Raw genomic sequence first — 16,266 nt, 5'->3', positions numbered from 1 at the left:
ATATGACAGGCACCAGAGAGCGCAGACACCAGGCCTGCCTCAAGGGGGGGGGGGTAAAGGAAAGAGAAGTCAGGACACGGCCAAGAAACAGCCACAGACAAATTTGTCAGCTGTAACTATGAAGACGGACTCAAACGGGGACGAAAGGCCGGAGGAGATGCGGATGAACTTTGACAACTCCGACCAAAGCACTCGGAGAAGTGTTTCATTCCTAAAACCACTCATTCAATCATGTATTTGTTGCTCTAACTATTCATGAAACAGCTGATCCTGCCAGTCAAAGTGGGATTTGATTGACTGATTTCCAGTTTTGATCGCTGGAAATCGTAAACTTTTGGCCTTTTTTATTGTTTGCCAGTCAAAGCGAGCGATCCGCCGATCTTCATCTGGAGTTGTGGGGGAGTCATGTTTCCATCTGGTCTCTGAAATTAAGAGATAATCAATTCATCATCATAAAACCCGGAAATCATTCAACTCCAGTTGATGCTTCATTTGTATTTCTATTACATTAATGATAATTGCATCCATCAACTATCGGAGATGACGGGTCAGTCTCAGATCATCTTCATCATTCGAACAAATGTTGCTTCTGTTGTTATCGTTCTTCTCCTCTTTGAAGTATTTTTAGACCCAAGACTCGGAGGGTATCTTCTACTTGAAATGCATATTATACAAGTAGCATGCTGCTGGGACATGTGCCTGAACAGAAAAGTGAACGCGAGAGCAACAAAAGGCAGAGAGGTGCCAGCTAGACTTTGAACACGGTTCAGACTCACGTGTTTGTGTTCTTGTTTCCGATTCTTCTCCTCAGTTCCCCCCAAAACTCCTCCGACTCTGGCTCATATAAACACAGAGGGGAGAGAAGGATGGGATGCAAGTACATTCCCGGTATATGTGTGTCTGTTTTTGTCTTTTATGGCGAGGGGGGGAAAAAACAGGAGGAAAAGAGAGAGCATATACAGCCGAGAATTGAATGCATTTTTCAAAGTGGTGCTGAACTTTGTGCAAAATCCCCCTGGGGGCCGCCATTATTGAAAGCCATTTCCTCTCAAAACGAGTGCGGCTCCACCATTGGCCTGGCTCTCATTAGCATACATTTGGCCTGCCTTTGTGTGGAGCCGGCTGGGGTTGCAGCTGGAGGGGTGGGAGTGAAGGTGTGTGTGTTGGATGGAACAGGAAGTGTAGCAAAGCGTCTCACAGATGGGAGCATATGGAGCGAGGCGGAGAGCCGAGACGAGGTGTGAGTCAGAAGATGGGAGAGAAACTGATGCTGAATCAAGGTGTTCAGGCAGACATTTAAATACTTTACGTCCAGGACGGGGCTACTAATTGCCAATTTGTCATTATTATTTTTCTAATGAAGGCAGTTACCTACCAACACTGACATTTAGCTGTATTAGGGATCATCAGCTGACCTAATCATCTGATGAAACTGCATTTTCTGCATTTTTTTCTGGCTTTTTTGCATCTTCATAAAACATATCATCTTGGATTTATTGTCAAAGATCCTTGTAAGAGTCCACTTTTTTTTCACACATCCCCACACCTCAGTTGATATTTAAAGATGATTTAAAAAAAAAAAAGGAAAAAAAAGTATATGAGAACATATCATCTGGGACTCCCCGACTGTTTCATATATAAAATAGATGGAGAGAGAATGTTGTGGCTGATGTTTCTCATAACGTTATGGCAGCTGAATCGTGGAGTGATTACCTCAGGTTCTGTCTGGCTATTCCCACCTGCACGGCCGGATGCCGAACTATAAGGTCTGATGGAAAGAAATGGACCTGAGCGTCAGATTTGGTGCGGAGGGATTCCCGGCAGCAGCCGGCGAGAGCGGCTCAAGTATGGGAAAGAGTGCTGGGAGTAGCCGCGCTGAGAGACTCGCCCCAGGGAGGCTGGTGCTGCTACTTGGGTTCACAGCGGCCATTAACGGGGGGTGCACCTCCGTCTCCAGAAAGGCTCCACACACAAGGCCATATGGAGAATATTAACGTCATTACCAATTCAAAGCAGCGGGTCACGGGTGCAGTGACCCGGCCCCCTGGTTATCCAATCAGAGCAACCCTTGACCCGTCCCTTAAAGGTGATTGGATTAAGCCGTCAGGTTGCCACAGGAACGGGACTCGCTGGGGTTGATAATTGGCTGATTAATGTGCAGCTGATGGCCGTGGAGTCGGAGCTCGAGACATCAATCGGGAACTACATGGCTTTGTGAAGGTCTCATCACATCTGGGAAAGGGAAAGGGGGACACGAGGTGTGTGTGTGTGGGACAAATATCCTGCCAGAACTTGCAATCAGTTGAAATGTTGGACTTGTGAGCACCTCCAGAAGTCCTTCTGCACGTGCGTTCACCCTCAGTCATCCTTAGGAGCCTCTTATGGTCGTTGTTTTGGGAGTAGCTCTCATCGAGCATGTTCTGCCCCCTCTTAAAAACGCAGAGGGGCAACTCCTCAAGCATGTTGAGTACCCACAAGTATGTGGGGAAATGTCCCTTAAGGACTCAGCTGAGCCTCCTGAAAAGCCTTGCCTTTCCCTACCGGGTCCCAGGATACGAGCCAAAGCCCGGCTGGACACACCTAGGAAGATGCAGTAGGAATAAGAAAATAAATAGACCCCAATCTGTTACAGTTATGCAGTAATTTCTGCTTCAGTCTTATTTTGGCGACTGGAAATGAGCTCGGAGCGTTTGAGCCCGACCTCAGCCGGTCGGACAGCAGCGTTGTCATCACGGCTCGGTAATATTGTAGTTTGGGGCTGCCGATGAATTCATATGGCTTCTTCACGGTCAGCAGAGGGATGATATTGTTGCTGCTCTTGACCTGTCTTTATTAAAGCCAGCTTCTCCCAGCGTCATATGTGATCAAGTGCTTCCCCTCCCGCTGCCGTCCAGCTGTCCAACGCCTCACTTTGAGCTCGTCCAACGTGGTTAAAGTTATTGTCTCTGTTAGTCATTTAATTACCGTCTTTGCCTTATATCAACTCCTAATGGCTCAGGATCCTGGGTGAATGGTTTAAAAGTTGATTTGACCCACATTATTGTTTAAAAAGGAGAGAGTGTGATTTCCTGCGAGGCCTTCCCTTTTTTGTGCTGAAGAATGGAGCTCCTTGCTGTTCAGAAGCAGCAGTGTTTGTCCAGCTAACTCTGTTTGTGCTCCGACACAGAAGAAAGTAATGGAATCAGCAGTAGGAAATGAAAGGGCTTTAACCAGCTCTGTCACATGCACAGCTGAGGCTCCGGCGGCTCTACCTGTTTACAATAACTCCTCTCGCCCTGCTTTCCTCTGATTCCATCAATCCTTCTGTCTGCATTTCCCTGTCACTTCTGTTTATCTCTCTCTCGGTCTCTCGCGTCCCGTCTTCGCCATCGCTGTTTCCCCCTCTCTCTCTCTGCCCCCGCTGTCTCTCAGGTCCACGTACGGGCAAAATTAAATCAGCGCATTATAAATAAAACACGAGCCGTACTCTTTGTGGCCTCGGCGCTCCACGAGGGCCCGGCGAGGAAAAACAGAGACGGTCATGTAACAGTCTGCCTGACATTCGGTCGGCAAATACGGATGAACAGTCTCCACAACTTCAAATGTTTGCCTTTTCCTCCGGCTTCGAGAGAAATAGAATACCGTAGCCATGGAGTGAACTCATTCTGAACTGGTGAGAAATTGAATATGTGCAGGGAAGGGTGAAAAATGTCTGTATTTAGTGGGGGAAAAAAACCCTCCCATCTGTTTCCATCATCATGTCTTACTCAACCGCTGTTCCCATGGCACGTCTCCGTTACAGGACTGTTCTCCTCCTCGTTGCTCTGTCCAACAAGTAAGCTTCCACACTTGAGTTCTCCGCTTGTAGTTTTGATGGCACAAGAGTGTGTTTTAATTACGGAGCAGAGACGACTAAACGCCTGGAAATGGTTATTGGTATGTGTTTGAAGAGTGACATCATCGAGATAATAAAAGAATGTCTCTGTTATCTGTAAACCAGCCCCCCCCCATCTCTCCTCACCTCCTCATTCCTAACTCAACGCTCTCACTGATACTGTACACACCATCTGCATATAGTAGCACAGTGTGTAAACATGGGCCTATTTAGATGAGACATGTGCATCAAGGTGAGAGCCAATTTCACCGCCGTTGTTGACATAAGCCGCTCTGATTCTCAGAGTCGCCTCGACCGCCAGGACCGGAGAGGCTGACGGCGTTTCTGCAGCAGAGCCGACCCGGTCTGGCACAGAGCAGCTACTGCTATGATGATGTTTATGTGAGCGACGTTGGATTTGGAGAACGGCTCGTACTCCGAGTAAATCGGCAAGCCAAACACTTTCCATTGTATATTGAAAATGAGCAACTTTAACAATAATTGAAGATAATTTTCCTAAAACTAGAGAAACTATTCAAGCGCTGGCTTTAATTTATTAGCTAGAACCGATGAATACATACAGTTGGAAACTATAACAGACGGAGAATTAAAGTATAATGAGTGAATATATGCAAATATATCTATTTGCATTTCATCTAAACCTTTTGTTTGACTGAAAAGATGGTTCAAACTTTTTCATTGGCTTTGCTTTTGACAGACACTCAGTATCCAATACTAATCATGGTGTGTGTGTGTGTTTTTTATATATATATATATATATATATATATATCACAATTAGTTCAGCAGCCAGACCTGTTGGAGCCATTGTGTTGTAATGCATGCATGAGATTATCTTGCTGAAATAAGCAGTGCTCACCCTTGAAAAGAAGTCATCTGAACAGCAGCATGTGTAGCTTCAGACCACCTCCATCCATCTGAAATGAGCTGAAGTAATGAGAAAAAAAGAAAATGGTATTTCTGTAGGTTTTTTTTTCATTGCATGGTGGAGTTTTAACCTCCATGTGTTGGTGCAGCGCGGGACCGTGCTCCCTGAGAGTTGTTTTCATTGATTTCCATTATAGCATCACATCTGTTTTGGTTGCTCTGGTGCCTCAGGATCACGATCATTCAATATTTGTTTCTCTCTCGTCCCAAGTGTAGCTCTGGACTCTCTGGATCTTTTAATTATGTACCGCAGGTGATGAAATCCCCTCAGTAGCGTGCAGCTTGGGAAGCAACGTCCTTACATAAGGATAATGCTAAAATAATGACATTTCTCTGTTTTATTCCTTGTTAAATGCAGGATATAAATACTGTAAGTTGGAAATAATTCTCTTTTGTTTGTTTTTATGAAGCTAAATTTAAATGTAATCCATGTGTTTGTCTCCCAGAGTGTGTCGGGGTGTGTGTGTGTGTGTCTGACGGAGACACATGGATGTTTTCCAGCTGTTCTGCACTGGGGGCTCCGGGGGAGGCTCGGCGGGGGTCGGGTTGGTCCTGATTGAGGAATCGAGAGTCGGGGTGTGGGGTTACTAATTTCCTCCATCCGTTTCCTCGGGGCAGGTGCGGGATAACCACCGTACACACATTCTTCTCTGTCATAAGGCGGAAGCTAGGCCTAAACAGCGACACACACACACTCCCGTGGTCCCAGATGGCACATTTTTCTTTCACTGCCGGGTGTGTAATCACACACTCCAGCAACACATATTCACATGCGCTGGTTGTAATATTCAGTCTATCATTGGCTCTCAGAGGGTTGCTGGGAGTGCGGTATTTGGTGATGATGTTCTCAGAGTGTGAGTCAGATGTATTAGACGCCGTGTCATTACAGCTTTCCACTCTGGTTGGTCCCCGCGGTTCCCATCACACCTTGCACTCTTACTCCATGTAGACCTGTGAGTGACGGAAGAGAGTCTCATCCATCTCTCTGCCTGGCTCTCGCTAAACACGGCCCTCGCTTTTTATGTTTGTTTGCTTTTATTTCTCCATCTGCATCTCGATTTCTGGCTTCACTCAGCCCGCGTTTTCCGCCACGACCGCTGCAAATCACAAATGACTCAGATTCAAAGAAAGCAGCTGGAAAATTGAATAAGCATGCTGCTGTTTTCCAAAGTGGTTTACGCAGTAAATAAATTACATGATAAGGAAGCCTGAAAAGCATCGGGTTGTGAATAATAAATGGGCTCAGGTTAAACTAAAAATTGACTTTTTAATACGCCATCTGTAAGCTGTAGCTTTAATAATAATCATTATATCAGAATATCACAGTGCATTAAATAATAATACAGAGGAATATGATAATTAGATTCCTAAATAACTCTTAAGTCTCTCTATTTTCCCCTTTTTTGACATCCGTTCAGACGTATTTATTTGTTTTGAACATTTTCCACAGAAACCGCTCATTTACATGTGATTTAATTACTTCCATTTTTGGTTTTGACACCTCTGGAAGTGTGTGCGGCGCGTGCTTGACAGCTGAATAAGAGCACACCTACTAACGTTTGTCTCCGCTGTCACATGTTCCTTTTATACTAGATTAGCCGTCCTGGTAGTTGTCACTACCGACGGCGAACAACGTTTTAATCCGGCAGGAATGTTTGTTGCAAATCGGGACTAAGAAATGTTTACCCGGTTATCAGGAAGTAAGGAGACTTCGCTGAGGCTTTGCACGTTGTGATGTTTCCTTCCCGCGTTGTGATTGGAGGAAAGTGCTTTTAAAAGCCACATCTCTTCTAATTTACTTTCTATGTCTCGTGTGCAATTGTGTTTCACACTCCTATTTATCTTCCTCCGTCTGTCATTGTCGGATGCTAAGTAGCGCGGGGACGTCGTTATATAAGTTTAACATGCAAGCAGAGATCTCGTTTTAACGTTTTAGATATCCAAATGCAACCGCGCGCCCTTGTCTTTTCGGCTCACTGAGACGAGCTGGGAATGATTTATTGAAAATGCGAGCGTGCCAGTCAGACGTGGGTTGGAGGAGATGCCAAGTTGTCAGGAAAAACTCCCAGAAGTCCACTTTCTGCTTCCCTCCAGCTCCCCAGCAGGCTGCAGCCAGCTGTGTGGGGCCGCCGTGAGGACGTCCTGATGGGTCACCGAGGCCCGTGCACCCCATAATCCCCCAGCTGCTCCACTGGACACACACAGATACGCCTGTGCTTTTAACTTGCATTAGTGAACAGGATGCTATATTAGTGAGGCTGCCTCACACTGACATTTATCTTCCTGCTCATTATTACCTTTGCCACAATCCTGAAGATGAGAAAAGAAGAACTGCTGAGATGCACAGAGGAAGAAGGCATTAGATACCGGAGTGGTTTCCATTAGTGCAAGTGGGAATGGATGGATATTAGGGAGAGAAGCAGCGTAGGTGATGGAGAAAGAAGTGGAGCATAAAAGAGATGGAGAAAGATGAACATGGAAGCGGAAATTGAATATCCCGGAAAATCAAGGCAAAAATTAAGCTTCTGATGAGAGACGGCCCCCCGACGGTTTGGGTGGCCCTGAGCGGGGCCGCAGACCCAGGTGTCTCCACATCTCACTGTGTATCCCTCCATTCCTCTCTCTCTCCCTCTCGGTGCCTCCCCTGGTGGCCTTCACCATTTAATCTGGATTAATGAGGAGGTTGACCTTCTCCTCTCTTTTTCTCTCGTGCTCTTTCCACTTCAGTCTCACCTCCTCCTCACCGAGCTGTCCAGGGAGGAATTTCTTTTCTTTTCTTTTTTTTTTTCCCCACACCACAATTCACATCTGCTTCTGCCTCCTCGCGTCTTCATTTCAGATGAAACCTTATATTCTTAGTGTTCTTTTTCTTCGTTTGTCTTTGCTCGCTTGCACCACCCCATTTTTTTCCCACCCTCATCTCAAATATTGGCACTATAGCAATGTGTGTGTTTGTGTGAGAAACTGTGTTCCCTGTTCTGCTGACTGACAAGGCTGTGCTGTTCATTGTTGGGACCACCTGTGTATCCTGTTTGGGTGGTCAGGCCTCCCAGTCCACAGAAACCTCACTGTGCTCCTAAGTAGGACACACAACACACACACACACACACATATATATATAAAAGTTCACATCACCACAGTCGACAAATATCCTCAAGAGATGTGTTGCCGAGGCCCGGCTACAAACACACAGCCGCAGACGAGATGTGTGCTACCTAATCTGTGGTGAGTGAGTCATCCTAATTGGCCAGTCAACAGGTGCTGGGCTCCACTCGGGGGACTGGACAGAGGAGACGCCAGGATTTGATTACAGTACAAGGGGAAGGCTAAGCTCAAGGCTTCCGTATAATAGCTACAGTGGGAGCCATTGTTGAAGTGTGGGAAGTAAACATCTAAATCAGCGCCGCTAGTCCCAGATGCTGATTGACGTGCAGCCACTCGGCCACGTGACCTGTCGTCGGGCGGTTGTTATTAAGGTTCAGGGTCACACCGACGATAAAGCCGCATCCAAACTGTGGTTAAGATGCACTTAAATCACCATCTTCCTGTTGTTGCCTCAAATGTTAATCAAGCACTATTTATTTCAGGAAATGTCTTGCTTATTTAAGCAAATTCATGCCAAACCACAGTTTAAATATTCAAATATTGTACTAAGGGAGGGAAACACATCTCCAATGCACCATTAAGTACGTCATTAGAAAGCAGGGCTGCAGGGACTGAATACAGGAGGCTGGACTGTAGATTGATTGCCATTGTGTTCTGCACATTGTCTTATTTTTTCCCGATAAATGCTAATACATCAAAACTGGAGGTTAAAACAGTGCGTTCTAATTATCTGCATCACGTCATGTCTCTCGTACCTCATTTCCGAGGCCTCACACAGGTCTGCTGACACTAAAAGCATAATTGCAGGGTTATCTGGCATCGCTTGCACAATTATGTGGTGGAGTACATGAAAGCACGCCCCGAATGTGGTCTGTATGTGGTATTAGTCAATTTGTCATGTAAAACAAAAGGCAGGAAGGACGGAGCGATGTTTTGCTGCAGTAATAACTTGATCTCCAGGTTCACAGGTCTTTTACATGTTGTTTTCTCTCTCGCCACTGGAAATAGCGCATAAGATGGAAAACATTTGAATGAAAGTTGAGCAGCCTCCTCTTTTCTTTTCTCCTCACCTCTCTTCCTTCTCGAGCCCCAACCCCCCCCACGGGTCCCCTTACCCTAGAGGTTTGGTCCCTAATCACCCGCGGCTAGTAGGAGGGAACTGGAGCCTTCAGCTGGCTACCTCGTTACTGCCCACCCCTGGGACGCACACACACACACACACACACACACACACACACACACACACACACACACACACATTCCTCCACACTCACGACCCCAGATATGCTTACCGAGGCATTTGCTGTTATCTCTTGGCATCTCTCCATCCACGTTCCCCCCACGGCTTGATCCTGCCAAGGCCACAGCCTCGCCGTGTAAACTGAATAACAGAGGGGGCTTACCACGAGGGAGGGCCACATTACTGGCCCGTCCTCAACCCCAAACCAGTTTAAACCAGCATTAAATAATGTCATTGTGAGTCTTACTTACTTAGACAATCATCTCTCTGTTGCAGGAGGGACCCGTATGATTACCCCACCCACTCCAGGCCGGGGGCCAGAGAGCCGGGCCCCTACCCCGGCCACCACCAGGACCCTGCCGCTTCCAGCCACCCGGGCCGCCTGCCGCTGCCCCAGTCGTCCGGCCAGTACCAGGCGGGGCCGGGCAACCCTCGCTACTATCCCTCCTCTCCCCACGCGGGGCAGCAGCCGCACCGCGCCGCCCTCAGGCAAGACGTCCCCCCGTCCTCCGTGCCCCGGCACTACAACGAGGCCGTCAGGGGGAGGGGAGACGGCTACCGGCAGGCCAGCCCGGACAGGTACGGCAGGGAGCGCTACCGAGATCACTACCAGGAGGACAAGAAGCCCGAGCCCAGGCGGAAGAACCCCGTCATAGGTGCCGTGTAAGAAGTAGAAAAACGGAATACTTAATCAACGTGTGCAGGTTATTTAACAGAATTAATAAACGAGAAGAATAAAAGTTAATTTCCTTTCCGCGTGCACATATCGTAGAGATGCTCTGACACATTTGCAGATGCAGATTTTATCATTTAGAAGTGAAATAAATGAAGATCTTTAGCAAATTAGATCATACATATGTAGAGTAACCCTTGTGCCAAATGAAGTATATCCCAGCAATTAAAGTATTGCAGACTTTTGCACAAACCGACGGAAATGAAGAGGGATCACCTTGACCGGTTAGACGACTAACACAGAGAAACAGGAAGTGGACAAAGAGGAAAAGGAAGTAACTCCCCTTCTCGTGTCTCTTAGTCCTTGATGTTTTGTCGCGTGGACTTCCTGCCATCACACTGCCTTTATTGTCTTTTCTTTTTTGTATTTTTGCCTTGATTATTTGGATGTGGCTTATACATTTACTGTGCATTTGTCGAGTGTAATAAATGTAATACAGATGAGTTTATTATTGATATTTGTGTGGCGCTCCTAATAAGATGTAAACATTTTGATCTGCACAAACATTACATGTTGTAAAGGTAAGCTATGTGACTCCTCGTGGTCTGTGCAGCTAATAAATAACTAAATTAAGCATTTTATCCTTTAATTATGTCATACTATAAAGTCTCACTGCATTGAGAGTGTTAGTGGGGGTTTGATTCCAACATGCTGTCAAGCAAGTGCATGGTTTTTTTACTATAAATAATTTGCAATAAATATTTTGAGATTTAAAAGGTCTGTTTTGGTTTCATCCAGCCACTTAGTTTTCGACACATTCAGCCGAACTACGACAACATCCTGAGTCATGGCTTTCAAAATTCATTAAAATGTTCAACTTGGCTCCTGCGAGCGGGATCTCTTGATAAATTTGCCCTGTGAGATGACTGATAAAAAGTCGCCGGCTTTCTGATAATGACTGAATCATCTTGAACAATTAGAAGCTTGAAAAGCTCCACTAGAAAATGATTAATACCAAATTTGCTCTCGGAGGTAAAGATGGCGCTGATTGGCGAAATTAGACTCGATACGGGGTATAATTGTGTGTGCGGAGAAGGTTTTTTTCCTTTTTTTCTTCTTTTTAATCTGTTAATGTTTAATTAGCATGGAGGCCAATGGGGAGCAGGCATATGCTGATCTGTCTAGTCTCGGCGATGGTTTGACCCCTCCCCTGTCTGAGCCCAAATAGACTTCTAAAACCAGCCAGCAGAGGCAGATAAATGTTAATCAGTGGCTTTTTTTAACCCGTCTTAGAGCGGCGGCGCACATGCCCCCGTCGAACCTATTTCTGAGGAGGTCTCGTCTGTCTGATGGAGTCATAAACAAACGCTGATTATCACGCGGGCCTGTGTCTGCGCTGCGTTTGGGAGCGGTGACACAATGCCTTTCACAAACCAGAGAAGATGAAAGCTGGATTAAAAAAAGAGTCATACTGTGATTACAAATCTGAAGGAAATCACTTGCTGATATCGTCAACCAATCAAGCGCACGAAAACAAGAAAAGGGTGCATATAAATCAGATTTTAAAATGGGATATAAGTGTTAAGAGCTCATCGTAGCCTGGTAGCAGAGGGCTTTCAGTCCCATTTCTCATTTTTAAAAACCAATTAGGGACTTTTGCATGTGTTAGTCACATATCTACATACTAATACCACCTTATTTTATGGTGATGCAAGTAGGGAACTCTAAAAAGCGCAGTGAATGATGCTCTTATATTATGTTATCTCTTGCCACAGTGTGCTACTAGAATAGATTAGAGAATAGTCGCTGAAATGTGCTGCTGAGGTTAGTATAATACCCTGATAAGCAACGCATTGCAATAATAGCATGCAGCAAAGCTTTTAGTAAATGTTTTCAGGAACGTTGGTCGTGAATGATTTAACAAAAGTGTGTGTGGTGGAAAAAAATGAGTTCAATTCTCTGCATCATAACAGCTCACAGCGCTGCGGATTGTTCTGTGGTGCTGATGGGGTAAAATTGAGAAAATGTGGCACTCGTGATTGTTTAACACAGGAGCATTTCACAAATAAGCTGTGGGGGGGGGTTTGTGTGGAAAAAAATCCCACTCTCAAACTGTTAAAAAGGAAAACCTGACAGGCATTTTTTATACAAACCGACTGCGACTAATTTCAAATTTAGACATTTAAAACAGGCATGAAGTATAATTATATACCCTTAAGTTTAAGTTAAAATCAAGATGGAAGATTGGAAAACAAGACATTTTCTGTCCCTCAAGTCCATCTTGAGTGACATGACATTTAATTTTAGGGCGATCTCGTGATTATTGCATGAATATGTATAGATTATTGCAGTTAACTGCTAATTAATTAGAATATTATTGTGTGAATGTTCTATTGAACCTTTCAGAAGGGTGTATTCTTGACAATAAAGGTCATTTTAAAGTTTAACTACTCATAATCAACAATTTTGTGATGAAATGGTCCCGAGAAAAAAAAAAGACTTTGACATCAGTCGTCTCCAAGGACGACAGCTCAGTTTCCTTCGTAACATTACAAGGAAAATACACATTTCAGAATCTCTGTCATTATTCAAATGTTTCAACATCAGTGGGCTTAAACTCCGGGTCCTTGATTCCATCAAGAAGCGGTCTGCCGGTATCTCCAGTAGACCAGAAGGGCCTCGTCGCTCGCAGTGGAGGCACCGCTGACTTAGAGCACTTAAGGCGGCTTCGCCGGCTCCTCGCTGTACTTAAAAGAATAAGTACGCAGTAAACAGCCTCCTTCAACGGCCTGTGGTCAGTTTTGCTGCCAGAGACGATAAACAACAGCGACTTAATATCCGAGAATTAATTGCACTTTGTGTCCATTAAACAACAGCTTTGAGCTGCAACACCCGTCTCGCTGAAGTAACTCCTCCGTCCGCAGTTTATGCAATTAGTTCCAGTCTGCGTGCGTCTTATGAGTGTCTCCTCTTTGTTCACGGTCATCCAGAAGGAATTTGTAAGCTCAATCATATGACTGGATGCGGTCACGGCCGTTGATTTGCTGACGGACATATTTTCATGGTTCATATCAGTGAAGAAGTTTCCCTCCGTCGCCGCGTGACCTTTGATTTCTTGAAACCACAGCCTTCCTTAACGGCGGTTTATCTGCTCCAGGCATCCATCCTCCTTTTGTTGAAGTTCCCTCCATGTTTTATGGCGCAGGGTTTAAGGTGCATGAATTTTTCGCCTCGTGAGCTTGCGTTTTTTCGCTGCAGTTCTGGGAAACTTGGATCCAGTTTTGTGTTTCTCCGATCGTTTGTCATGAAGGTTGCGGGAGAATTCCCCGGTTTGAGTTTTCTCGGCATTACCGATTCCGCCGGCGCCCCCGGTTGAACACCTCGGCTTGTTAGCATGTGTCAATCAAAAATCCCCGTTCCTGGGAGGGTAAACCGGGGAGCCGGAGCGGTTATCTGGCGCCGGCACGGCTCCCGAGAAGAGACAGGAGAGCAGGCGGGGGTGCACGGTTCACCCATACGCGCCCGCCTTGCCCTCTTTGAGTGCTCTTCATTAAAGGAACATTTCTCCGTATTAGCCCGCTGTCCTCCCGTCCTTCACCCGCCGCCATCCGTTTCAATTCCGGCTCCTCGTCGAGGCCTCACGCCCTCCGGTTTAGTCGCAACGGGCCGAGCGGAGCCTCTCATTTAATTATACAGTTCATTAGAAAGCCGGGCCCCCCCCCCTCCCCGACTCCAAGGCAGGCCATGGGAATAGCTGGTGGTTAATGTGCGGTTTAAACGGCCTGAATATGGAGATTGGCCGAATTATGGATTACCATTAGCCATTAGCCTGCCCTTCACCCACCTCATTCGCTTTTATGTCTGCTGTGTCGCCTTTTGATACAGTATCACTCCGGCTGGAGTGTGCTCTTTCAGCCAGTGTGTTTGTTTGATATTGCTCATGAACTGTGAAATTGAATTTCCACACTTGGCCTGATATTGGGAATAATTTCATCTCCTCTGCAATATTCTTGCTCGGTTTCACCTTGCGCTGTGTTTTAAGGCATCCTTTTTTTATTTATTTTTTTCAACTCAATGTCTCTTTCTCTTCCTCTTCTTATGCAAAGTCGATATACGGCAGCACTGTTTTATTTTAGACCATATTTTCATCCTAAAAGCAGCGTTGGCTCGGCGGCTGCCTCGCTGATCGCCCACACACCGCAGCCAAGCCACCAGCCGCTATCTTTTACACCAACTGTCACCATGGCAACGTGGCCCGCCGCTCCTGGCAGAGGAGCCCCTTCCGGAGCTGATGACATTGTCGTGGCAACAATGAAACGTTCATATTAACCATTATGTAGAAAAGTGTGTTTTGATCCATTTTCCTCTAGAGAGGGGTCACCGAAGTCCTGATATGTCAGATTCGGTCCCATCTTGTGTCAAAAACACAGGAAGTGGTTTATTCTGTGTGCCCGCACTAATACCAAACTATCTCTTAGCAGGAAAACAAACCTGCAGTACCTAAAATGTCCTTCCGAGGTATCTTTGATTATTATTATTACTTGAAATGTCTATGCCCGTTTCCTGTGAGCTCCAACCGGCATCAACGGTTACTCCGAGGAGGCTCAGAGCCGCTGGACTGGTCCGGCCCGTGCTTCTGCACCATGCCAGCCTCCAGAATCTTCTCATAAATCCCTTCCCGAACCCTCCCAGCTGCTCCGACAATGAAAAACACCGAAAAAAAAACACTGCTGCGCGCTTCGGTTGCGAGCAGCGCGGTCCGTTTGCCAGGTCGCGACGCGGCAACAACAGCTGAAGTCCGTGACCCCGCTGGACCCCATCCATCAGGCTTTCAGCGCCGGCCTTGGCCTCTGACATACAGAAAAACTGCAGCCAGGGAATGGAAGCATGCAGCTGGGAAATGCATCAATGTCATGGAGACCATATAAAATTATATATACACACACACACACACTCTCCACAACGCATGTCATGCATGCAGGATAACACACACCAGCCTGGTTCCAGCATGCAAGTATGAAGTTATTAATGTTTGCAGAGGCATTACTTTCTCCAAGCTGTGGTTTGTGTGTGTATCCAGACTGAGCTGTCTGTCACTGATTGTATATTAAGTTTTTATTTGAACACATACTTTCACTGCTGTGTCACACATACACCTGCTCCCAGCACACACACACATGCATGTTATTAATATGTGTGTGGCTCAGCTGACCGCCTGGCAGCCACTGTGAAATTGGCGCCCTTCTCCTCCAGATGCCAGGTGTTTTGCTTGGCCGTCAGGGCTGCTGGGGGCGAGCTTGTGTCAGGAGTGTTGGGTTGCTCTGAATGGCAGGGAGAAGATGGCGGTAATATGCTACGTGTCCCTGTTAGCCCCGACCGCCTGGCTGAGGCCGGGCCTGGGAGGAATTAGACGCCGCTTAGTTCCTGCGCGAGATTGAGAGCGGCGTGTGATGTATGGTCTTCACAATCAGCCGGGTATCTCAGGTGATTTCCCCAAAGGCTGCTGAAACCTGAAGTTATGAGGCATCATTATTTTTCAATTAGCCGTATTTCTCTGACTGATGCACGTTGGTGTCGGACGCAATATTCAAGACAAACTATGGAGTCAGTTTCCACTCCGAACGCGATTAATCTCCTGAAGACGTGTTTTCTAGTTAAAGAACAGTGCAGAAGTCCAAGTGTGGCAAAGATGTAGAAACGCCTGATGCACACAGACAGAAAATCTTTGATGTCATAAAATATTAAAAGCAACTTATTGGTTCTGCACTTATTTTACTTGCAAGGTGCAAGTGTGCTGTTTTGATTCTGCTCGGAGCAATAGATTTGTAGTTCTCGAGACTGGTCTTGGTCTTGTCTCAGACTCGGATAATTGAGATGCTGCTGCACACGAAGGTGGCAGAATCTTGTATCACCAGTTCTTCCTCTTGTTAATGTACAGTTTTGTAACTATTTGTTTTTGGCATTTGATTTAATGTTTTGGTGCATCTGCATGTGTGTCTGTATTTAATTACAGTATTGTGTTTATAACCACCTTGTTTGAATTAATATATGGATAATATTTGCGTATCATTGTGATTGATTAAGCGTCAGGTCTATTTCAGTGATGTTGATATACGGTGTAATCTGGCTAATGGTAAATAATGCAATTTCAAGTCTAATTGTGTATCTTTAATATTTAAAATTCAAATTAAGTACAATTTAAATCAGTACCATTTACTGTTCATTAGACTTTTCTGAGGGGGAGGTGGGTGTTGGAGGCTGGTTATTTTGTCTTGATACTCTCTGGTCTTGACTACAAGTCTACGGAGCACTAATCCTGAATCTCCTCCATCGTGTCAAAACCGTCATTCTACAACTTAAATTTAATTTCTAAGACTGTTGCCTGAGTGACCGAACAGCCGAGTCATGTTTCCATCGACGTTTCTGCTCATTTAGCTGGATTGCATTTG

General features: G+C 45.8%; 1 protein-coding gene across 3 annotated transcripts in view; it reads left to right on the top strand.

Annotated features, from left to right (window-relative positions):
• pard3ba (par-3 family cell polarity regulator beta a) overlaps positions 1–10,450 on the top strand; it is a 136,520-nt gene extending 126,070 nt beyond the window's left edge. For all 3 annotated transcript variants that reach the window (XM_061715444.1, XM_061715445.1, XM_061715447.1), the window contains one exon: positions 9,421–10,450. In XM_061715444.1, coding sequence (XP_061571428.1) covers positions 9,421–9,811 — 391 coding nt within the window. In that variant the 3' untranslated portion in view covers positions 9,812–10,450. The remainder of the gene's footprint in view (positions 1–9,420) is intronic.
• The last annotated feature ends 5,816 nt before the right edge of the window (positions 10,451–16,266 follow it).

Source organism: Cololabis saira, chromosome 24 (assembly GCF_033807715.1).
Source record: "Cololabis saira isolate AMF1-May2022 chromosome 24, fColSai1.1, whole genome shotgun sequence".
Lineage (NCBI taxonomy): Eukaryota > Metazoa > Chordata > Actinopteri > Beloniformes > Belonidae > Cololabis > Cololabis saira.
Note: the sequence above shows the minus strand (reverse complement) of the source record. Positions and strands in the feature narration are given on the sequence as shown.